The following is a 23,753-nucleotide window of genomic DNA, read 5'->3' as shown; positions in this document are numbered from 1 at the left end:
GTCCCGTTGGCTGATCAGCCCAAGCTGCAGCCACTCCTGAAGGCGCTGGAGAGGTTGCGCAGTCGTGGCGGCCTTCCACCGCCGGAGGGTGCTGCCGCTGATGGCTCGGCGGCAGCGCCTGTTCGAGATGACACCGAGTGAGCCGATCGACGGCATCTGGTTGTCCACCATCGCCCTTTCCGATGAGGAGGTTCTATGTCGGGTGAGAGAGACGGTGGAGGGGCGGTAGAGGAGCAGTGATCTGACCCTGTTCCCAATGCGCCCATCTTGGGGGTACATCTCTCTGGTGAGTCACGCGTCGTTGCGGCCCCTGAGGCCTTCTCGCTCCTTACGTTTTCAATTTGTTCCCTTACTTGCGTTTGTCGTTCCTGCAAGGGATGAGGGATGTGCGAGCCTCCCCGTCGCCCATTCCCGAGGACGCAGAGCGGCGGGCGAAGAACAGGGCGCACGCCGAGGCGCACAAGGAGCGGAAGGACGCCGAGGAGGCAAGGCGCAAGAGAAAGAGCCTCGAGCGCGACAAACTGGGGAAACGTCGCCGGCAACAGAGGCACGACGGTCTCCCGGTGGAGCCGTCTCTGTCATCGTCGTCGATGGATTCTTCGAGCGATGACGACGAGAGCGAGGTGGGGCGGGGTCCTCTAGACCATCTCCCTGACATCAAGGAGACGACGCTCGGGGCGTCGGCGAGCGGCCCGGCGTCTCCAGGAGGAGGAGGAGAGGGCGCCTGGGGGCTGGCGATCGCCCGCCCCGGGGCCGAGGCCGACAGGCCCGAGACACGGGAGTCGGTGAAGCGCGCCGTTAGCCCGGTGGGCTCGACAGCGGAGGTGGAACAGGCGACGGCGAGGGCGGCCCAACTGCCTTCGCAGAGGGCCGAGGAGGCGTTGGAGTCCGGCGAGGGCTGGCCGGTACCGGCGGACACGGGGGCCGTGCCACCGCCGTTGTCGAGGACGAGGGACGCGGTGCAGAAGCTATTGTGTCCCCGTTCGAGGTAAGTGTTTTGTTAGTGGAGTTTGCAGCATCTCCCACTCGTTCTTTGGTCGTATGTTGACCTCGTGAGTGTTTTGTCTTCAGCCAGAAGCGTCAGGCGAAAGCGCCCGCCCTGGCGCCACTTAAGACGCTCAAGGTGAGCACCAGCTCCACCGCCCAATGGGTGGTGGAAGCGCAGGCTGCCATACAGCGTGGCGCGGCGTCAGCTAGGGCCGACCCGAAGGAGCCGGTCGCCCAGGGAGAGGCTACCAAGGCGACCACGAAGCAGGTGGGGGAGGAGGCGCCTACGTCCCGTGAGGCCGGGGCCCTCGAGCCAGGTGAAGCCAAGGCGCCTTCAGTTGTTGAGGTCGTCGAGGGCGAGGCCGAGGCCCCTAGGACCTCTGAGGCCGAGGTGGCGGAGGCCGGGGCTTCCAGGGCTTCCGAAGCCGAGGTGGCAGACATCGGGGCTCCAAGGACCACCGAGGCCGAGGTGGCTGAGGCTAGAGTTCCCGGGACCACCGAGGCCAAGGCGGCGGAGGCCGGCTTGGGCGCGGCGAAGCCGATGGCCCAGGATACGGAGACGGAGGCAGGGCAAGCTTCGGTACCACCCCCGGTCCAAGACCCGCCGCCGTCGCAGGAGAGCACCCGGGAGGTGGAGGTTCAATCAATCTCTTCCGACGATACTTCCCGGAGGGAGGAGGTGGCGGATGCCGAGGCGGCCAGCACCGCGGAGCAGCCAGCTCTGACTTCTGGCGAGGGGAGCTCGGCCCTCGTTCGGGTACAACCCGAGCCCTGCGGGTGGGATAGCCCGCGTGTCTTGTGGCGGAGTCGGGACGACCCTGAGGGGGAACCTCTGTTCGCCCTCGAGGACGTGGACGAGGGGAGGCGCTGGGGCTCCTTCGAGCAATTCCGCCGGCTGGCGGAGCGGTCGCTGCGGACAGCGTTGTCCATTGTGGCTGACGACCTGCCCGGTGTTGCCCAGGTGCGTGCTTTTTTTCTCATGTGCCATTTTTTCCAGAGCTTTCTCGCAGTGCTTGACGTTTGTTCTGCCTATCCAGGAGCTCGAGGCCCAGTCTCTCAGGAAGTCGATGTTCCTCCGGCGGGAGAGGGATGTCTAAGACCAGCTCCGGCAGCAGAAGGACTTGCTCGCCAATGCCAATGAGCTTCTGTCGGCGCGGAGCGTGGAGGTGGAGGACCTCTGCCTTCGCTGTGCTGATATGAAGGCCAAGGCGACCACAGCTCGGGAGCAGGCCGTCCCTTTGGCGGCGTGGATCAAGGAGCTGGAGGAGGAGCTGACCCGGGTGGCCGACGAGCGGGACACCTTTAGGTCCCGGGCCGAACAAGTGGCGGCCTCTGCCAAGGCCGTCGCCAGGCAGCTGGGGGTGGAGCAGGGCGCGCACCTGCTGACAAAAGGTGCCCTGACGGAGGCTGTCAAGGTGGCCGAGGCCTCCCGGGTCGAGGCCTTAACCTAGAAGGAAAAGGCCGAGGGTGAGTCCTGTTGAGCCGCGCCCCTTATTTTATTTGTTTTTCTTGCGTTCGACCCCTAACTCCCCGATGCGACGCAGAGCTGGAGAGGGAGGCTTCTAGGGCGGCCGAGGCCTCTCGGGTTGAGGTCCAAAATTGGAGGGAGAAAGCCAAGGGTGAGTCTCATAGGCTTGCGCCCCTGTTCAGCTTGCTTTTCTTTCGTGCTTAACCCCATCCCGCCTGTCTTGGCGCAGGGTTAGAGAAGGAGGTCACCCGGGCAGCTGAAGCCTCCGTCGCAGTGCAGGCGGTGCTCGAGGCCGAGATCTGGGAGCACAATGCACTGCAGAGCGCCGCCCGTACCGCCTACGAGGCCCTAGAGGTCGGGGGGTCGAGTCAGGCAGCTCCCTCGGGAGCCGCTTGATCACGTTGAGCGGCCGCGTCCGCGAGCGGCTCCGGGGGGCGCTGCATACGGGCGTCAAGCGCGCCCTGGCCATCGCCTCCTCGCACTACGCCGGCATCGACCTCGAGGCCATCAGCGACGGTTACGTCATGGCTGAGGATGACGAGAAGGCTGAGGAGGTCATGAAGCTGGTGGAGGCGGCTGAGGCCCCTAGCACGGCACTGGCCAGGTTGTTCAAAGAGGAGGTGGCTCCTCCTATGCCGACCGCCGACGCTGGCGACCCTGAGTTTTGACCTAGGCCAAAGGGGCCATGTAAATAGATTAGGACTTACATTATTGTACCATAACGCTTGTGGCCGTCGAGGCCCTTTAAAGTACTTGTGTGTATATGCTTTTTAATCGATTTTTATTGTATTTCCGAGCCTCTGCCCTCTGTCTCGTCTTTGAACATATCTCTTACAAAAAACTTCCTCGGAGCCTAAGCTGCCCTTCGGGCAAAAGGTGTGTATAATATCACCTGAGCAGAGTGTTCCATAGCTGTCTGCATATAGATAAACGCTTGTGAATGGTAATACTACACAAGTAAATGAATTTATAAAAGGAACAAAAAATGAATAGATATTTATTTCCCCAGAGTAGGTTAGGTAGATGGCAACAAAAGAAAGTAAACAAATATAACAAAGCCTTCTTTCCAGAAAGATTAGTAATACTAAACATAAGCTGAAGACATTTGAACTTGGTATAAAGCACAAGGACCTCAACATAACAACTCTGCATGTAGTGACTATGAAAACAAAGAATGACCCCGTGGAAGTGCAAGAAAGATTAAAATGCCTGATATTCAGTGGTTGCTACTTAAGGACTGGGTGACACTATGTAGTTGACAATGATTTACAGGCAATTGATAACAGTTTGTATGGCAAGTGGAGTGCAGTACTTCAGAATCTATTTAAGTACGGAATCAGCAACCAGAGAGTAAAAAGAGACTACTTCAGGACTGCTCCATAAGAAAGACTAAGACTAAACTCATCAATTGCAGTAGTTGCAAGCCTTGTTTGCATGTAAAAATTATATGAAAGTAAGATAAAATCAGCAAAACGCCCCCAAGAGAAACTCAGTTGAGACTTTGCAGTAAATACTAAATCCCAATTATAAACACTGTACTAGGTTATCAGCCCCAACAACAGTATGGCTTAGTAGGTAAATGTCGACAGTTTCAGAATGTCAAATTGTCAAGACAAAAAATAATGCCAGGAGGATGCCTATCCTTGTGGTCAAGTCATTTTTCTTAGTGGCCAAATAAATAAATCATGCCAATAATAGACATAAACATGCATTCTCATTGGTATCCAAGAATATGTGCTTACCTGGCCACTAGTTCCTTTCCCAGTTTTGAACTCTAGTGGCATTATTCTATCATATGAACCACCATTGCATGACTCGACTCTTGATCTAACAGAAGCATCGATAACCCCTTTCAAACCATATCTTGGCGCCCATGCCATTTCCTCAATATCCATCACCTATGGCACATGTGGATTGCATTTTATTTAAAGGGAGAAACAATGATGCTTGGATACATGATACATCTATGGTAAGGCACAAGATCTAGCCAGAAAACAAATTAAGTACATGGGGACAATGCAAATTTTGATTGGTAGAAACCATAAAAAAAACATGAAGCATCAGCACAATATGGACTGCTTTCTTTTGATAGCAGGCACCATGAAAGATATGGTAGTGATGCAACACCAAAAAAACAGTCAAGCTAAGGTAAGAAGCCTGTTATAAACTATTGTAAGCTAAGTATTATTCCTACCTCAGTCACTCCAACAGTCTTTCTCCCTTCGTTATGTCCAAAATCAACATTAGAACACTTTGAACCCTGAAAGTGCAGTTTATCATTGTTTTTGAGGCGTCGCCTAGTCGTCGCCTAGGCGTCGCCTAGGCGACAAGGCGTGGTCGAGGGCCTGGGCGTCGGGGTCGCCACGACCTCAGCGTGTATGGCGTCCGCCTCATAGGATTAGGCGTCGCCTAGGCGTGAATGGCGTCGGGCGGACGCCTACCACCGCGCCGCGGACGCCGGATGCTGGTCATAGGGGAAGGGCGCCAAAAAGAGCGCGGCCGCGCGGGGAATCGACCGCACGCCCGCGGGAAACGGAAGAGACGCGGGAAATCGACCGCGCGTGCGCCTCTTCGCGTGGGAAATCAATCGCGCGAGTCATTGACCGCGAGTGCGGGCGAGGGGAGAGGAAGAAAGAAGGCAGCGGACGGACCTCGACCTCCGCTGGGCTGCTACTCTGCTCGTGTCCACCGGCCGGCTGCTACTCTGCTTTTCCAAATCTCGTACGACGGGAACTTGGTGAGCGCGAAGCCTGCGGCCTCGTCCCACGGCGCCTCGCTGAAGTCCAGCTGCTGCATCTCCGGCACCGTCGACGATTCGGGGGAGGCGGACGGCGACGGGGACGGGCACGAGGACTCAGCTGCGGACTCGCGGCAGGACGAGGACGCGTCGTCGGAGGACGGCGAAGAGGAGCAGTTGCTGGTGGGGGTGGACGGCGACGTGGCAGCAGCTGCAGTGGCGGAGGCGGGCTTCTTGGCGCCCTTCTTCTTGGACGCGGCGATGTTCTGGCAGAGCGTCTGGAGCTTGGCGTCGACGGAGGCGTGGAGCAGGCCGCGGGAGGCAGCTGCAGTGGCGGAGGCGGGCTTCTTGGACACCCACTCTTCTGTCTGCTCTGCTCTGCTTGAGTGCTTGTACTGCTGCTCTATACTCTCTACTTTGCCTCCTCAAGCTCTGCTCTGAATCTGAATCTGAATATGCTATGCTCTGCTCTGTCTGCTCTGAATATGCTATACTCTCTGCTCTGCCTCCTCAAACATAAGGCTCTTGCTTTCTTTTATGTAGCATCCAGCAGACACTAGTATATAAAATTCTAGCTTACAACGCCTTACAATATGCGTATGGCGTCGCCTAGGCGTCCGCCACAAACGCCTAGGCGTTGTGAAGGGGGTCGGGCGCCACGCCTCGCCGCGGCGCCTCAAAAACAATGATCATTACAAAACAATCAAACAATTAATCATATGGTCATATATATTCTGTAAAAAGGTACAGAAAAAGCAAAACATAAAGTGCAATAGCTTCAAGGCATATGTTCTGCCAATTATTACGCATAAGCTGAGATACCTTCTCTTGAAAACTATAACAGTTGTTTCAGAATTCCAAGCCTTATAATTTTGAAAATAAACTAGAATAACCTATAATGGAATGCTACTTTTAACACAATCGAGAGGAAGTACATGGATTTATGGTACAATTGTATAAATTCCAGATTTCCTTTAGAAACTACATAATGTTCAGAAATCATTGAAACTACTGAAGGATAGAAACAAAGTAGAGTTCCTTATCTCTAATCTAAAAAAGCAGGTTCTGCTATTCTGTACCTTTAAGAAACACTTGAACCAATTCAACATTTTGGGGATAGCTTCAATGAGTGTGGAGTACATGTTGCTTTCATTGGCTGCATATTATAAGAGAAAAGTATGAGGCAGCAAGTTGCTCTACAAAAATGGTATATCCCCCACCCCTACGGCCCCACTAGGGCTGGATAACGAGACAGCTCGGCTTGGCAAGATAACAAGCCACGGCTCATTATCTTAACGAGCCAGAAGACCAGCTTGGCTCAGTTCTTTTACAACTCAAGCTGGCTTGTTTAGGTAATAAAAATCACAGAAAACACATCTCTACATTTATCTTAAAAAACTTGGGAATAGTAATAATACAAAAGCAACTCAACCATAAGCCTTAAATCAAATAAATAGATTAACACATACTAACATATACAACTACAATAGTACACTATAGTACTATATACCATACATCCATGGTTCATACTCCATACCATATCACACATGATGCACCCATTAAGGAATGTCCATTTAAAATAAAGTGATAGCATCATAGTACATACAAGTCTCCAAGGTCCAGGTCCAGCCATCAACCAATTGCAAAGTGCAAGACATCAAGTTATACAGAACTGATATAAATTTAAGGCCAACAACTTTGGCTCTTAGGCTCGCGAGCTGGCTCGTTAACTACACGAGCTGGAATGTAGGATTAGCTCATTGAAAAATATAAACGAGCCGAGTTGAGCCGAGCCATTATCGAGCCGAGTCAAGGGAGCTGTCCAGCTGCGAGCTTTTCGTCTAGCCCAACCACCCACCCACCCACACCCAAAACTCCCTCCGCGGGGCCCAGAAAAAACATACATAGCCATTTCTCAAAACCAACATAGGAGTAGAATGTAAGCACCTATGTTGATTCAAAATGAAAAATGGTAGATTGATCAAATATGCTCACAAAAAATCCTAGCAATTCTGTTATTTAGCTTTGATAAAGTTGGCATTTTTTTTGTCCAGAATCCTACCTCCACATGCATATAAAGTCTCTATATTTTTCAGAAGAACTTCCTTTGCTTGTTGTTCCAAGAATTGCCGTGAAGGAGCATCCTTGAGTAGCCCAGCCTGACACAAAAGAATGTCAGGAATGCCCACAACTGTTGTATTGTTGTATTAATTGACACAAAAATTGTGAAGTAGTAACTAAAATTAGCATATTTAGTGCAGACAACCTGAAAGACTTGGTGAAGCAGAGTACCAGTCAACACGCTGGTAGAATATTCATTGCTTTTTAGTCTGTCATCAAGAACAGACCTTCTTGGACAATGGAAGCTAGAAGCAACCTAAAATACACTAACTATCAAAATATGCAGTAGGAAAAAAACAGATGAATACATGCTTTAGTTATTAGATTTTTTTTTAGGATAGTTTATTAGGCCAGACCCACAGTAATCTGTTCTGTGATTCAGATTAATGTAGTTGTTGGAGCATGTAACAAAATTTTACCAGAACACAAGTGATAGTACTAACCCGTGTCCCAGAAATGAGTAGCTCTGGATGGACAATAACAAGATTATTGTCATGATCAACAATACATTTTCCTTGGTTACTAAATTCTCCAATGACATTTACAGTATCACCAGGCCCAACAATACTGTGGAACCTGCAACAGTAGGAGCAGAAAGTTCAAAGGAACTGATGGTGGTAGTAGATGCTGCCTATACAGATAACATTTCTTAAGAATCATGCAACCTATATTCAATAATCCCTAACAGTGTGTAATTGCAGTAAACACCAGAGAATTAAGTCAGGAATTTAAAGAAAGGCAAAGTTGTCTTATTGGAGGTGTGTGTGTGTGTGTTACTGACCACTCATCACACAGATGCACGGCACATTCTTTCCCAGAGTGTTCATTCAGAAGACGCAGAATCTGGCAAAACAATCAATGACTTGGCAGAATAAGAAAGGCAATCACACATTTATCTCATGCGTAAAGGTAAAGAAGGCAGACACCTTAACAGGATAGCGATCACACGATGAATCATCAGCTTTATGTTTTTCTGACACCTACAACAACAACAACAAAGCCTTTAAGTCCCAAACAAGTTGGGGTAGGCTAGAGTTGAAACCCAGCAGAAGTGTTGTTTGGCGTCAACTTAAACCAAGAGGAGGAAGTTAAAAGGTAAACCTCCAAGACAAGAAAACTATTGAAGAGTGGAGCATTAATGGTTTTCTTGGATGGGATAGTTAAGTCACCATCGGCAACAGAAGAACAGCTATTGTTGGTATTATCCTTGTTTGTGGTTTGCCCTCCTTTATTTCCAGGATCAACAGGCAATTCTTCTTCCATGATTGCATCCTCTACTTGGTCTAGAAGATCAAGTAATGCCTGCGATGAGAACAATTTGACTCTAAGCTGAATTTTTCTGAAACAACTAGTACTCTAGTTCTTGAGGATCGCATCTAGTTCACCTTTTTGTGCTGCCCTGCTCCCAATGGTTCGAGATCTCCCTCAGAAGTGACACCACTGCTCAGTTGCTGCTCAGGGAACAAGAAGGTTACCAATCGAAATGACTGGCACTCACATTTAGCTGACAACATGCACTGTAACAAAGCGCATAACCAATGTACCTCGTTGCAGCCATAGGAAAGCGATGGTGGGGTCCGAAATGGACTCTGAGTATCCTCCACGCCATCACAACCAACTAGAGCAGATTCAAGAACTCCTGAATTACGTCCAGAAGTAGTACACCTTGACAGGCCCAATGGAAATGAATGCCACTTCTTCATAGCCTCAAGGGAGGAATTTTTCTACCATGTCAATCACACACAAGAGGCGCAAATCAGAAACTCCAGCACATGCAACAAAATCGAAAATACAGGCATCCTCAGTGCACTTTGCGCAAGCGCGTATTGACCCATACTTGCGCAAAAGAACTGCAGATGGTGTACCTCGCTTGAGTACGGATGAGGTGCCATCCCCAGAAATTGCTTCGACTTCGCCATACCAAGGCGATGGTTTACCGGCGAGATCTTCCAAGTCACCACCTCCGCGGCCCCATCGTCCTGGCTCTGCTTAATCAACTGAACCGCAAGAACCCATCAGATGAAAGAAAAGAGTCCACCCAAACTGCAGCCAAAGCAGACGGCGGCTGCTAACGCTCACCATTCCGGGAGAAAACCTGACACGCTTCGGCTCAAGCGTCTTGGTGACCTCCGGTGAGACCTCCGAGGGCTCCTCCTCGGGCGGCGGCGGCGGAGGAGGAGGAGGGGGAGGCGCAGGGGGGTCGGGCTTCTGGCGCTTGGCGTTCTGGGAGGCCTGGGTCTGGCGCTCGAAGTGGAGGATGCCGAACTTGGCGGGCTGCGACGGCTGCGATGGCTGCGGTTTCTTTGAAGAGGCGGCGGCGGCGGCGCGCCTCTTCGGGGGCATTGGGGATTAATGGATAAGGGATGGGCCCCTATGGATTTGGGGCGGGTTCTCGGCGAGCGGGATGGCGGCGGCGAAATGGGGGATCGGATTGGGGAGGGAAAGGGAGAAGAGGGGAATGGAGAGTTGGAGACGAATCGGCAGTGCAGTGGGAACTGGGAAGCGGGCGGAGGTGGGAAGGAAATTGGAATTCCCGCGCGGAGCAAATTTTTTTATCACAAAAATAAATCGCGCGGAGCAATTTTGGCGGTGCGGAATGGGCCTGATTATCGGCTTTCGGAGGAGCAGAGGCTCCGACGAGGGTTTTTTTTTTTTTTTTTTTGAGAGGAACGACGAGGGCTTGTTTTTTTTTCGATGAATGCAAGCCTACTTTGGGCCTATTTCACATTTCATGGCACTCGGCTCCAAGCAGTTCTCAAGGCCCATGGCACATCTTTGCTCCATGCCATGGCACCGTTGACAAAGCCCACTATTCCTCAGGAAGAAGAACACGAGTGTTTGTAAGGCCCATTTGAATAGGCTAGAAATTATCAAAACCGTTTTTCTATCACCATTTTAACTTAACCAAATTTATAGGAAAGAACATCAATATTTATGACACAAATAAATATAACGTAAAAATATTGTGTACTACTGCTACTTATTCGGTACTCCCTGTCACGTCAGTATTTTTTCTAAATTTGGTCAAAATTAAACTAGTTTAACTTAGAACTATCTTAGAACATGAGTTATTAAATTATTGCAACTCCAAGAGACTATGTATATCCTTCCTAATTGTTAGGATTGTAGATTTGGTAAAAAATATCCTACAACAGATTCTTTATATCCTTTCTATTTGTTAGGAATATAGATTTTTTGATAAAAAATACTCTTTAATTAGATATCTAAATATAGATGTCCTCTGTTTCGGATTTGTCGCCAGCCAAAAATGAAGATTGAAAATGACTCTCTAGAATACGTACGTACAGAATAGAGAAAAGTTCTTGAAGAGTGAAACATATAGAAAAAATAATTTTTGCTCAAGTGACTCTCCAAATAATAATTTAGAGAGTGAAATTTAGAAACGCTCTTTGAGATTTGTTCTTAGGATGGGAGTAAGTACGTGACACCATCGGAGACGTCCAAAGGATGATGGAGCCTGAGATAGCACGTGTTCGGCAGCGCAAGGCTATGCCGGATTTGCAGCCAGAAAACCGAAGACATTGCAGTCAAGATTACCAATCCGACAGGCGTGTTGGAGAAAGAGAATGGTAGACAATTGTCTTGCGAGTTGTGACGCTAGTAGCCTCGACCGGCGGAGTCGTCAATCGATTCCATTCTCGAGCGAACGAGAACGACGAACCGGGTGCTGTGCTCTCGGATCTAGAAGGTCGAGCTGTTTCCGTCGCTCGCTCCCTACCTCCCTCCCCACCTTCTCCAAGACCTCGCGTGCCCGTACGTCCATGTCGCTTCTTACCGACCGAGATCCGAGTCCGAGACGATGTCGCCTTCCCGCAGAGCTTTGTTGTGTCGAGCCAGCAACATTACTGCTAGGGGAGGGGTAGGAGCACGTTCTTGCATTAGTTTCGGCAGTGGTCGTTCAGGTTCTGATTGTTGCTAGACGCTGCATTTTCAACCGGTGGTTGGGAGTTTGAGCGATCGATCGTGGACTCGCAGTGATCAGCGAAGTTGAACGAACCCCTGCGAATTACTCCGTACTCTACTTTCTTGAACCCTCGCTCGCTCACGCTAATGGGGTGTGATTGCTGACTTGTTGTTGGTCGGAGAAGGAACTCCGGCTAATTGGAAGCTTTCGGTTGCCTCCTGTGCTGTCTGCAGCCGGCCCGTGTCAGTCTGTGACCGAGCGACCCATCGCTGTGTCTCTGTGACGATGCTGCTGCACACACCGACGGGAACGGAGCAGATAGATAAGGATTCTGGAAACCGGGGCACGAGAAAGCAGCCCGGCGCGCGGCGCAGCGTCGGTGACGCCTCGTTTTCGGCGGGTTAATTGCAGGTGCGCGAAGGTTCGGCTCGGGGTCTGCGTCGTGGACTCGTTCTGGTCGTCGAGTTCTCCCGCTCGCGAGCTGCTGAGTTGTCGACGGCCGGCCGGCGAGGTCGAGAACGTTGGCGACGGTCGCCTGGCCCGTCGCTTTGAGCGTCCGCGCGTCACGGACGACACGGAGTGCCGTATTATTACGTGATAAGTTTAAGCTGGCCCGTGGCGTGGTCAGCCGTACAGGATACGGCGCCGATGCGCCGTGCACAGCGCCGGTTGCATGCACACACGGTTGTACGTGGTACGAGCCAAACAGGCCGCGATCTCGTTTCACGGTTAATTCGAGGCTTATTAGTACTCGAACGTGTTATTATTATGTTACATACAGTACTAGCATACGGATCCGGACTAACGTTACCCAAGCGTGCATCCATCCCACACGGGTGGAGTGAAGTTTGTGTGCACGCGCTGCCGCCATCGGGACACGAAAGTCTAGCGCTCCTGCCCGTACTCGTTTGCTGTTGCAGAGACATCATGCGGGCCTGAGCACGGTTTACTGAAACGAAACCAGCTCGTTTACCGCAAACCATCTCTTTCTTTCTCACGCACGCACACCTTTTCACGTGATCCAGCCATATTTAAACACCGTCCTCGAGCTCTCGAGGAATCGAATTTTCCAATCGCCCGGCACAAGGTATTCGAATACTAATAAAAAAATAAAGGATAGAATTCGTCGATAATTTACGAGATAAATTTATTAAATTTAATTAATTTGTCATTAGCACGTGTTATAACATCACGTTATTAAATCATAGACTAATTAGACTTAAAAGATTCGTCTCATAAACTATATAATTAGTTATTTTTTGTACTCTATATTTAATACTTAATGTATGCAAATATTCGCGATGAGACAGACAGCATGTTCGTTTATTGGTTTTAGCCAGCCTAAATCAGTCAGCCAACAATGTTTTTCTCTCATAATAAATCAACACCAGTCAGTCCAAACCCGTCCAGAATCAAACCAACGAACAGACCGAGAGAGTAAGCTTTAGGAGCAACTAACCAAACAAAGGCCTTGCTAGCCGTGTGTAACGAAAAAGGGTGAGAGCTCGCTCGCTCGCCTGTGGCCTCTGGCATCTCTTCCATTCCTCTCTACCCGCGTCGCGAGAAGAGATCACGAGAGCTAAGGTAATGGCCGAGGCAGCACCAGCGGCAAGGGGAGCGCGATGAGGTGCGCCAGGCACCCGTACGAGGGCGGCGTAGGCGTCTGCGCGCCGTGCCTCCGCGACCGCCTGCTCGCGCTCGCCGCCGCGCAGAACGCGGCTTCCTCGCTGCCCCCGCCCCTACCCCCACCGGAACCCGAGCCGGAGCCGGTGTTCCCGAGGTCGGTGTCGTCGCCGTACGTGTGCCGCCGCCGCAAGTCCGACGCGTCGTCGGCGCCGCGGGGGCGCCCGCCGGGCAGCCTGCTCTTCTTCCGGACGCCGCAGGTCGGCCCCGCGTACGGCGCCGGGTCAGGAGCAGGAGCAGCTGGGTTCGAGGATGGCGACATCGGGTTGTTCCGGAGGCGGCGCGGCAGGTTCTCCGTGCTCGCCGCGCTCTTCGGCCACAGACCGGACGACGACAGACGCGGCGACAAGGAGCGGAGGTACAGGCCGTCCTCCTGGCTCGCGGGGATCGTGCCGCGCGCCGCACGCCGGAGGAGGAAGGACAGGGAGACCGGTCTGCCGCCGCCTTCCCCGCCGCGGCGCTCGTGCCGCGGGGTCAGCGACCGGGGGCTCTCGCCGGTGAGGTACTACGCCGACGGGGACGGCGAGGAGAGCACCTCACCGGCGGAGTCGCCGTGGCTGCCGTCGCCGTCGCCGATGCGGAAAACCCCGGGCCGTCGCCGCCTGGGACTGGGAGCGGCGCCCGGGGCCGGTGTGTCGGGGTTCTCGGTGTGCATCAGCCCGCTCGTGCGGCCCAGCCTGGGGAGGCACCTCCGTGGCGGCGGCCACCCGCCGGACGCGGTCGTCTCAGGCGATCTTCGCCCGTCGCCACTCCACCCGCTCACGTCCAGCGCCTCGCTCCACCACTGCCGCTCCTGGAAGCTCGCCGACGGCGGCCGGTTCCGGTGAACTCGTCGACGTCTCCCTGTCGCTGTGTGACCCTGTAAACTTCTTTCTCACCATATTCTCCTACATGCTCGGTCCATTTTTCACCCAAAACTTACACGACCATTACTTCGTGGGTTTTATCCTTTTTTCCCTTTTTATTTTACCTTGACGTGAAAGCTAGGGAAAACAAGGAATTTGTGCCTCGCAAGCTGTTCCACTGACATGTGGGCACCAACATTTCTAACGGTGCCGTTTGTCAGCGGAACATGTTGCGACGCTGTAATAAGGAACAAGCTCCCCGTGCTGAGTGTTCATGTACAGCTAGCTTATTGCGCCTTTTCCTCTGTTTCGTGCTCGATTTTTTTTTTTTTTTTTTTTGCGTTCTGAGATTCTCCGGTCAATAAGCATTAGTGGTAGTCATGTGGGCGGAATTAAATGCTGGAATTATTAATGGTAGGGAGATCTCAGCTCTCGGCAGAGGGCAGCTCAGGGCGCGTTTAGTTCCGAAAATTTTTGTTTTTGGCTACTGTAGCACTTTCGTTTGTATTTGACAAAAATTATCCAATTATGGACTATTTAGGCTTAAAAGATTCGTCTCACGATTTCTCGGCCAACTGTGTAGTTAGTTTTTTTTTTCGTCTACATTTAGTACTCCATGCATGTGTCGCAAGATTCGATGTGACGGGGAATCTTAAAAATTTTTGGTTTTTGGGTTGTAACTAAACGGGGCCTCAGTCTGGGGAGTGCGATGCGTGGAGCAGCACTGAGCTACTGGTACTCAACAAGAGCAATTTTTGTGATTTGTTATTCAAATTTCGTAATGTAACTTTGATGATGTGAGCGAGCACAGTACGAGTAATCAGTTACTAGTTCAGTAATCCTTAATGAAACAAAATGTTTCTCTTTTCGAAAAAAAAAATAGTAAGACCCATGATACAGTCAGTAGTAAAAAGGTTCTCTAACCCGAGCTTGATGAGGTCTCTGAAGTCCAACCGATTATCCTAGTAGGTCAGAGAGACACAGACACTTGACCATGCGCAAGGAAGCAAACGAATTGCTGATGCTACACTCCCCGTGTCCTGTTGGTGAACACCACATGTTGGTGGCCGTTGGTTCAGAGCAAATGCTTTCTCTCATGATAAATCAGCGTAAGTCAAATTTGAACGAAATTCGTACAGGGCCTCGTCGCTAGCTAGGCCAGATCCGGAATTCCGTCATCATTCCGAATTCCGATCGTGGCTCTGGCTCCCAGTGCAAACTTTGCTTCGACTGGACGATTGCCTTGCCGCCAAACCCACAGCCAAGCACGATCTTGATGCTCACTCGTACGAAAAAAATCGTCGCGTTGCTTCCCCAGCCACTACGATACACTAGTCCTTGATGAATACTGTATAAATCCAGTACGAATACAAGTACTCGGTGAAAGTGTTCTACACTGGCCTGCCTGCCTATGAGATGGGCTGCCTACGTCACTACAGTCAACTCGCGGCCTGTTCGGTAGGGCTGAATTCGGCAGCCCAGCCCTAGCCAAACGGCTGGTGTCGGTGCAGAAAGTGATCAACTAGTAAATATTTATAGTTTTGTTGTACGTTGTGATCGGAGGTGGCCTAGCACTCAATGACACATGATTTATACTGGTTCGGGCAACGTGCCATGCGTCCAGTTGGGGTCGGTCGGTGACTTTATTCCTGAGCTCAGACGCTCGAAGTCTGTAGTGGGGGTACAAACGAGAAGGAGGAAGAAGGAGGGATACAAGAGGTTCGGTTGGCTTCGACCGGAAGGGTCGCGGTCGAAACTGGGTGGTCCTGCGGTTGGGAGTGTTGATGTCGATGTAGTGAGTTTGAGCTTGAAGAAGTTGATCTCCCCTCGTTGGAGGGAGCGCATCCCCTTTTATAGATGAAGGGGATGGCTTTTACAGGTGAGAGGGAGAGAGTACAGATATTTCTAAGCCTTGCTGTCTATGGTGATAAAAACTGAATAATGGTTGAAGCCTCCCAATACTGTCGATGTCGTTGTAGGATGTCAGATGTGCACGAGAGGTCGAGCTATCTTCTTCAGGAAGGATGACGCTGATACCTGCAAAATACTTCTGGATGCCTAGTGGCATGTGAGGAGCCACGCTATGTTCACCCGGTATGGCAAATCCTAGAGCTCATACCACGATCGATGTCCAAAGACACGCGGGGGGCTTACCATATGGGAGTTTCTAGCGGCCCCTACAATACTTTGTGTCATGGTGGCTACAGAGCACTGTTTCGTGCAGGGTATGGTCCCTGGTACAGTGGTTTTGACTTGTGAGCCATGTCTTGCCTTTCTCCACACGTCTTCTGGTTCCTTCCGAGCGGGGTGTCCCCGGTCGGATGGCCCCAGTCGACTCTCAGTGCGCCGGTCGGAGAAGAGCGGTGAGCAGGGTTCCCACGAGCCCCGGTCATGGGGTCGGAGTCGAAAGCAGCGTTTTGGGCCAGGCCTTCCGATTGGAGAGACTACTTAAGATGGTTGGTGCCTGAAGCGAGTGCTCCGGTCGGAGAAGTGGGTCAAAAAAGTTGATGAACGGACACTTGCTTCTTAAGGGTAGTCCCTCCGGTCGGCGACCGGACTACCCTTCCGGCCCGCTGTGTTTTAGATTTTTGGGTCGGCCCATGAATTATATGTTGCTCTCCTGGGGCGAGCCCGGGCGTGGAAGCCGGTCCTCGAGGGACCCCGGGTTTATGAACCCAACAGGAGCCCCCGAGCCCCGGGTGATTCGAGCCAAATCGTCCGGGGGATTTTTTCGTTTGCTGGCGGGTGCGCGCGACCGCACCTGCGGGTGCAGCCCCTGAGCCCCCGGGTGGTTCGGGCAGAACCGGCTAGGGGGTTCTTTGTGTGGTGTCTGTGGGTGCGCGTGTTTTCAAGTTTTAAGACATAACTTTGTTTAACCATGGCATCATTGTGCAGTCGAGGTGTTTTTTAAGCGCGGGGATTGGATTAAGACAGAACTTATTGATCCCTGGTGTCGGTGCGCGCCGGGGATCGGGTGAGGAAGTTTTTAGTTTTGAAACAAGCCCCGGTGTCGGTGCGCACCGCGAACGGAAATAGCTTAGTTTTGGATGCAACAGAGTTCGATCCTTGGCATTGGTGCGCGCCGTGGGATCGGGTAAGGTGGAGTCGCAAGTAGTCCTAGGCGTCGGTGCTCATTGTGGATCGAGTTAGTTTTAGTTAATTCAGGAAGTCGTTACACGAGTTTAGGAGTCGCGGTCCCAGGAGCCATAGCCGGATGTCGCCGATCCTGTCGACACAGGTTTAGGAGTCACGGTCCCAAGAGCCGTAGCCGGATGTCGCCTATCCCGTCGACACAAGTTTAGGAGTCGCGGTCCCAAGAGCCGTAGCCGGATGTCGCCTATCCCGTCGACGCAAGTTTAGGAGTCATGGTCCCAAGAGTCGTAGCCGGATGTCGCCTATCCCGTCGACGCGAGTTTCGGAGTCGTGGTCCCAAGAGCCATAGCCGGATGTCGCTTATCCCGTCGACGCGAGTTCGGAGTCACGGTCCCATGGCATTTAAGCCCCCGAGCCTTGTCGGGCTTTTGTGGGGGCCGATGTGGGTTGTCAACAGGATAGCACCCCTAGAATGCCAACAGGGAGAGGAGGAGAGTGATAGGCAGGCAATGACTGGTGTTGGAGAAAAAGACAAGCCATGACAGAATGAGGTGAGTGACAGGTAATGGGTGAATGAAGCATTGAAGCTTGTTCGGGTAACTGAATGAAGCGAAGCTCCCATGTCCTCCAACAAATCCATGGACTGACAGAATGGGGATCCCTCCCATGTCCTTCTACCTTCAGAAAATACTTTCCTGCACCAAACACTAACAGAAACAACGCCACACTTGAGTCTTGCTTTAAGCTTACCGCTGAGACCTCCTGGTTTGCCCAATCCATGCTCGCGCCCTTGATGCACTCTTGTTCCATTTCCCAAATCAATGCGTGCACTGCCACAACCTGGGCTCCAGATTTGCTCAACCCAAAATTGACTCGGAAATTGATTCTGCAGCAGAGGGCGAACTCCTCTCCTTGCTCACAAATCTCATCCCAGGACAACAAAACAAGCTCCTAGCACCCAGAGGAAGAATCACGCACCATATCAGGATAGGGGATCGAGCAACCGAGCAAATCCAATCCACATCAGGAAAGGGGATTGGATAAATAAAGCAACGCATGAGGACCACAGAAACGAAGAGGAAGAATAGGGACAAATCACGCACCGAGGTCCCGGCCGCCGTTGTCCTGCATGGCGCAGAGGAGCGTCTGGAGAAGCTCGTTGGCGGTGCGGACGCGGGCGTGGAGGCCCGCGAGGTCGGCGCGGCCTGCGTGGCGTTGAGCCGCGTGGAGCGCCGCGCAGCCGTCCTAGAGGCGGACGATGGTAGCCGCGGGCTTGCTGTAGCTTCCATAGCGGCGAAGGAGGGAGGGCCCGGCGTCGGAGGAGACGACAGCGACGGAGACGGCATTGGTGAACAGGAACAGGAGCAACGTGGCCACCGTGGTGCCGCTGTAGTAGTAGCAACAGAGCCGCCTCGCCGGAGCTCCTCGGAGACCACCGACAACGTCCGTGACAAGGACCCGTGGCTCCGCCGGAGGAATCGCCGCGCCGCGATGAGCTCGAGGAAATCGCCCCCAATCCTCTTCCCTGGACGCACTTGAAGGAATACGAACTAGTAGCGTCCAAAATAAAATTGGATAGCACCCCTAGAATGCCAACAGGGAGAGGAGGAGAGTGATAGGCAGGCAATGACTGGTGTTGGAGAAAAAGACAAGCCATGACAAAATGAGGTGAGTGACAGGTAATGGGTGAATGTGGCCTGCCTGCCTATGAGATGGGCTGCCTACGCATCTACAGTCAACTCGCGGCCTGTTCGGCAGGGCTGAATGTGGTCGGCTGGTACTGGGCTTATCAGCCCAGCCATTCGGCAGCCTAGCCCTAGCCAAACGGCTGGTTATAAGTCACCCGCTCATCACTCTGAATCCCCAGCATGCAGCGCCGTCTCTCATCTTCTCCCCTTCGCATCGGCAGCTAGGGTTTCCCCGCATAGCCATCGCTCATCGTCGTCTCTCCGCGTGAGTCCCGGTGGTCATCTGCGCCGCGTCGTCGGGCCCCGTCAGTGGTGAGCGGGTTGGCTCCCACCCGCCTCTCTACGTCGTGCCGCGGAACCTTGCCGGCGAAAGCCAAGCTGGCGTTGCGCTGCGCCTCCCTCCCCCAACCCGCCTTCATCCTCACCGACTGCCAGCAGCAAGGTATTCTCGATTCAATGCCACCGCCGTAGCACCTGGATGGATCTGACCTGCAGGCGCTCCTCTTGCAGTTCTCCCCCCTCGCCGCACTGCCTCCATCGCCCATGACCCGGCCGACTTGCTGCATTAAGGTAAAACCCAAGCCACGCCACTGCCGTTTTGTAGGTTTTCTGGATCTAGGGTTTGCGGTGCACGGTCTCTGCTTCTTGTTTTCCCGGATCTGAGCCGCCGTTTTGTAGGTTTTCTGGATCCACCGTTCCTTACTTTCGCGGAGCTGAGCTCCACGGCCTAGTTATTTCCATCTTGATTACGCTGACCAGATTTAACTTTTTGCTTAGTTTTATCATTGATTCTGTTATCAAATAAGGTCGGTATGACTCATAGATTCGACAACAACATCCATTACTCCATTCTTTTGCCAACAAGTATCAAATGTCACCCTCACATTAGATTGTACTCCTAACTTGATCATTGTGCTGATACTGAGCATAATTACCTTGATATTTGTATATACTTTACATTGGGGCAATTTGCTTACCAACATACAATACTTCAGTTTGTAAGTATTTCCACAGTATAATTTTGCAATTATTATTGCTTGCAAAGTTTACATGTATAGAATGCATACCATTATTTTCTTGGCTAGTTTGCTTGATTTATGGATTGAGCTAGCAATATGTTGATCTGCTTTCCTTTTGCTGGTGAGTGGTAACAATGGTTCTTGTAAAAATTTCTGCTGGTATTAGAGTTTTCCCATTTTACCTATAAATAGATTATGTGTTTCAGTTAGTTTTTAAATTATTACAGTAAACATGGTTCATTTTTTCGTGTCTATGCTTTTCGGCACTTATATAGATTCTGTGCTTTGCTGATTTTTTATATATAAATTAGAAACACTGATTTGTTGATTGCTAAATATTTGTGGGTCGCTAAATGTTTGTGCATGCTTAACTTTAAAATTGCAAATTATTATCTGCATATGTGAACATCCTTCGAACTGGGTGGTGTCATGTCATTTCTTCATCTTAGGTCATGTTGCTTGATTACTGTGCAGATCTGAAATGTTTTGCTACCCTTGTACTATGTGAGACCGTATCCTATGTTTGAATAACATAACTGCCATTTCTGTAAGTTTTGAAAATTTCCGATGAATGTAACGTATCATGAGATCTACTGGATACACTATCTGTATCTACCAAACCGTGTTCCAAATTTTGACAGTGTTCGGCCGGCATTAAATTATTACTGTAGCAGCTGAAAAACTGTTTATGTTAGAATTTGATGAGAGGAAAAAAAAGGTCAGCCAGCCGGTCGAAGCTGACCAGCCGAACACACTGTTTTGTACTGGATTGTACCTCCTACTGTTCCTGGTTTTTTTATCGTTTGACTTCACAATGACCTCTACATTGCCGCTGCAGAGACTACAACGACGATTCATCCGCTGGGGCACACGGCTACCCACACTGGCAGCCTCGTCGACTTCGTCGTGCTCTCCACCTACGGCCTGGTGCTAGCAACAGTACTGGTGCGTGCCATCCTTGGCTGACGACTGCAATGAATGAACCCGAGATAAAGCTCGCAGTAATGGACACCACCATCCACAGGTCTCTTGACTCTTGAGCAGAGCAGTTGAGCTCGCTCTGGTCTGTCACTGTGCCGGCCGAGCCTCGGAGCCTCTGACGACAGTTGAAATAATTCCTCGACAGGAGGTGGTTGCGCGCTCGCTTCGCTTCGGAACGTAAAGGAGCAATCATGGCAGGTGCTGGTGGCTTCACCGCGGCCGGGAAAGAAAGCTCGACGCCTTTACGGTTTAAAGTTAACAGTGTTTTTCTCTCAGAGTAAACCAGCACCAGTCAGTCCAAACTAGCCCAAAAACCAACCAGCGAACATGCCGAAAGTTGTGCCTGCGATCCGGTGAATCGCGTTGAGCTGTGAGAGAGTGCTGGGTTGCACTATCTGTTCTCCCTTCTACGGCATCCTACTAGCGCTTATATATATATATATATATATATATATATATATATATAACTACTATCCTGTAGCTGGCTACAGAATAACTTATTCTGTAGCCACTTTGAGTTACGATAATTACTATGTTATTTTACGAGATTATAGTAACTCCTTACTAAGTGGTTTAATATAACGTTATGGTAAATATCCCCATGTGTTATAGTAACCCAACTATCGTAAATATGTATTTATATTATGGTAAATTAGTATATAAAATTATAGTAAATGGAGGTGGCTACAGAATAACTTATTTTGTAGCCGGCTACTGAATAGTCTATCCCTATATATATATATATATATATATATATATATATATATATATATATATATATATATAAAATATTACTTCCTTGCTGGATTTGCTGTTCGTATGCGCTCCACAGGCGCACATGATGCCCATGGATTTATTAGTCCAACAGAACGCCGACCATTGCATAATTGGGTCGTTAAATGGATTGAAAATGATCGCAAATTCTAGCTTCAGAGTTCAGACTCTGCCACTTCTTCGATGGGGAGGCCAAAACTGACAAGGAGACGGAGCCGAGAGCCCGAGACGCTCAGACGCAATAGGGTAGCCTGTTCGTGCATGTAGGCAGGTGCGAAGACTGGCGTTATTACTATAAATACCTTTATTAGGAGAAAGTTTTGGTCTTGAAATATATGTATCGACCTTCTCGTCAGATTATGCTACTAGGAAGATTTCCAAGAGTTTCTGACGCTTTCAGCATTGATGAATGCAATTGTTAGCTGCGCTGGCAGTATACATCTCGTTAGATATCTTTCATCCATCAGCATTGCACTTGCATGCGCCTGGATTGGAGGGAGGGGGCCGTAGTAGAGGATGGGCCTTGGAGGCTTAGCCAGGCCCATTTGGAAATCCAGCTAATGCGTTAGGCCCATATGGAATCCAGCTAACGAGTTAGACCAGATACGAAGGCTTGATATCTCTACGTTTAAAAAAGCCCAGAGGAATAGTTAATACAAACTCTTGTTCCTCAACCACCGCATTGCAACTCACTGCTCCGCTGCCGTTGTGTGGGATCTCCTCTATAAGCTCCATCTCCTCTATAAGCCACACCTCAAGGAAGCTCGTGCTAGTGAGATCCAACCCAAGTCTAGACACTACGGGAGAGACCGACTAGATCCACCTCCTCAATGTACTCGGACGACGGCAGTATCGGCAATAGTTCATCTAGGCTGAGAATGAAAGGCGCCTGCAATGTCTTGACCCCTACCCCCATGACTGCTCAGGTTTTCTCACCTCGTCACACACCCCTACTAGATTTTTTATGCTTAGACCAGTAGGCAATAGCACATTACCTTCCGCTCCCCTCTGAATCCACCGCCGCTTCATAGTCTCATCCCATCCACTATTGCACATCATATCCCCTTCGTCGTCACATCGCCTCAGCTCCTCTCCATCCACAACCAACACGTCTGTCTCTCTGTCTGACTCACCAAGTCACCAGGCAAAGCACCTAGTCGACAAAGTCACCAACAACATGATGGGGAAACAAGGCGGACAACACAAGCGTGTTTCTGTTGCAAGACACAGAGGGAATTGGAAGGGATGGGCTCCTCCTTGACGGCGTTGCCTGTGTCGCTAGTGGACGGTGTCTGCTTCAGCTGTAACGACCGCTTCTAGACCCAATGCCAAACGAACTACTGCTATTAGTTCTATGGCAAGTCCCTTCCCCTACTCTTGCTCTCCTTGTTGCCCCATGTTGTCCCTCTTCCTAATCTTGCCTAATAGAAGATTTCTCTATTTCTCCACTCTTAAAAAGTCCAAAGAGGAATCGCCGACACTGACTCTTTAGCCCACCTCCTCATGCTTGCGATTTTTATGTGCCAATAGGTGGGCCTTATCTGGTCCACTCAGCTCGCACATCGGCAAATGGAGTGCTCGCTCATGACTCCCTCTGCTTCCAGCTCCTGTTGCTCCATAGTTGCATTGCAACTCACTGCCCCACCGCCTCTTTATGGGACCTCCTCTATAGGCTCCACCACCTGGCGCTCCTCGTACCGATCCAAGCTGAACCACACCTCAGGGAAGCTCATGTGAGCGAGATCCAACCCAAGTCGATCTGGATGTCGGGAGAGGGACTGACTAGATCCACCTCCTTAGCCAGCTCGAATGGCAGTGACATAAACAACATTTCATCTATGGTGAGAATGAAACTCGCCCTGCAGTGTCCTCCCCCTCAACAATCGCTCGGTTTTCTCTCTTTCCCATCGCACACCCCCACTAGCCACACATCGCCTTCCGCCCCCTCCGAATCCATCGTCGCCTCATAGTCACCTCCCCATCCACCACACACATCGCCTCTCATTCGTCATTGCGCACATTAGCTCACCTCCTCTCCATCTGCTATCGATGCACCTCACTTCTCCATGCTTGCCTCTCTATCCTGACTCACCGAGTGGCCAGGCATCGACAAGTTGTCGACGACTTGTTGGGGAAACAACATGGGCAGCACAAGCATGTTCCTGCAATGTGACAGAGAGGGGAATAGGAAGAGATGGGCTTATGGGCTCCTCCTCAATGTTGTTGGCCGTGCCGCTAGTGGACGACGTCTGCTCTGGCTGCCACGACTGCTTGTGGATCCCATACTAAGTGACTACTCTCATTGGTTTTGTGGTTCCCTTATCCTACTCTTCCTCTCCTTTTGTGTTGTGTTGTGTAAGTCCTATGTGTTCAAATAATATGGAACCTAAACAAATGCAATACAAAAGTTACACAAACTTTCAAATCAAGAA

General features: G+C 50.9%; 3 protein-coding genes across 3 annotated transcripts; 2 read left to right on the top strand and 1 right to left on the bottom strand.

Moving 5' to 3' along the window:
* The first annotated feature begins 377 nt into the window (after nucleotides 1-377).
* Nucleotides 378-2,084, top strand: LOC136492285 (uncharacterized). Its single transcript, XM_066488357.1, has 3 exons — nucleotides 378-988; nucleotides 1,072-1,624; nucleotides 2,025-2,084. Exons 1-3 carry the CDS (start codon nucleotides 378-380, stop codon nucleotides 2,082-2,084), a joined length of 1,224 nt encoding a protein of 407 aa, XP_066344454.1.
* Nucleotides 2,085-3,274: 1,190 nt separating this feature from the next.
* Nucleotides 3,275-9,705, bottom strand: LOC136494417 (DNA replication ATP-dependent helicase/nuclease JHS1-like). The gene is made up of 14 exons (XM_066490582.1): nucleotides 9,393-9,705; nucleotides 9,179-9,310; nucleotides 8,858-9,037; nucleotides 8,699-8,764; nucleotides 8,415-8,615; nucleotides 8,240-8,293; nucleotides 8,095-8,156; nucleotides 7,757-7,889; nucleotides 7,459-7,569; nucleotides 7,255-7,351; nucleotides 6,272-6,348; nucleotides 4,650-4,715; nucleotides 4,198-4,353; nucleotides 3,275-3,371 (listed from the first exon to the last, which is right to left on the bottom strand). The coding sequence occupies exons 1-14, from the start codon at nucleotides 9,654-9,656 to the stop codon at nucleotides 3,309-3,311; spliced, it is 1,662 nt and encodes a 553-aa protein (XP_066346679.1). The 5' UTR covers nucleotides 9,657-9,705; the 3' UTR covers nucleotides 3,275-3,308.
* A 2,992-nt stretch (nucleotides 9,706-12,697) lies between these two features.
* LOC136493615 (uncharacterized) lies at nucleotides 12,698-14,045 on the top strand. Its single transcript, XM_066489714.1, has one exon. The coding sequence runs from the start codon at nucleotides 12,861-12,863 to the stop codon at nucleotides 13,746-13,748; it is 888 nt and encodes a 295-aa protein (XP_066345811.1). The 5' UTR covers nucleotides 12,698-12,860; the 3' UTR covers nucleotides 13,749-14,045.
* Nucleotides 14,046-23,753: the final 9,708 nt, after the last annotated feature.

The sequence above is a fragment of the Miscanthus floridulus genome, chromosome 11 (genome assembly GCF_019320115.1).
Source record: "Miscanthus floridulus cultivar M001 chromosome 11, ASM1932011v1, whole genome shotgun sequence".
NCBI classification, from domain to species: domain Eukaryota; kingdom Viridiplantae; phylum Streptophyta; class Magnoliopsida; order Poales; family Poaceae; genus Miscanthus; species Miscanthus floridulus.
The sequence above is the reverse complement of the archived record's forward strand: the minus strand, read 5'-3'. Positions and strand labels throughout refer to the sequence as shown.

Coding starts and splice junctions, on each gene's coding strand:
- LOC136492285 (XM_066488357.1), top strand. CDS start 378: ATGAGGGATGTGCGAGCCTCCCCGTCGCCCATTCCCGAGGACGCAGAG. Junction 989..1,071: donor CTATTGTGTCCCCGTTCGAG/GTAAGTGTTTTG, acceptor TTTTGTCTTCAG/CCAGAAGCGTCAGGCGAAAG. Junction 1,625..2,024: donor AGAGCACCCGGGAGGTGGAG/GTTCAATCAATC, acceptor CTGCCTATCCAG/GAGCTCGAGGCCCAGTCTCT.
- LOC136494417 (XM_066490582.1), bottom strand. CDS start 9,656: ATGCCCCCGAAGAGGCGCGCCGCCGCCGCCGCCTCTTCAAAGAAACCG. Junction 9,038..9,178: donor CTCATCCGTACTCAAGCGAG/GTACACCATCTG, acceptor TTGACATGGTAG/AAAAATTCCTCCCTTGAGGC. Junction 4,716..6,271: donor GGTTCAAGTGTTTCTTAAAG/GTACAGAATAGC, acceptor CTGCACTTTCAG/GGTTCAAAGTGTTCTAATGT.
- LOC136493615 (XM_066489714.1), top strand. CDS start 12,861: ATGAGGTGCGCCAGGCACCCGTACGAGGGCGGCGTAGGCGTCTGCGCG.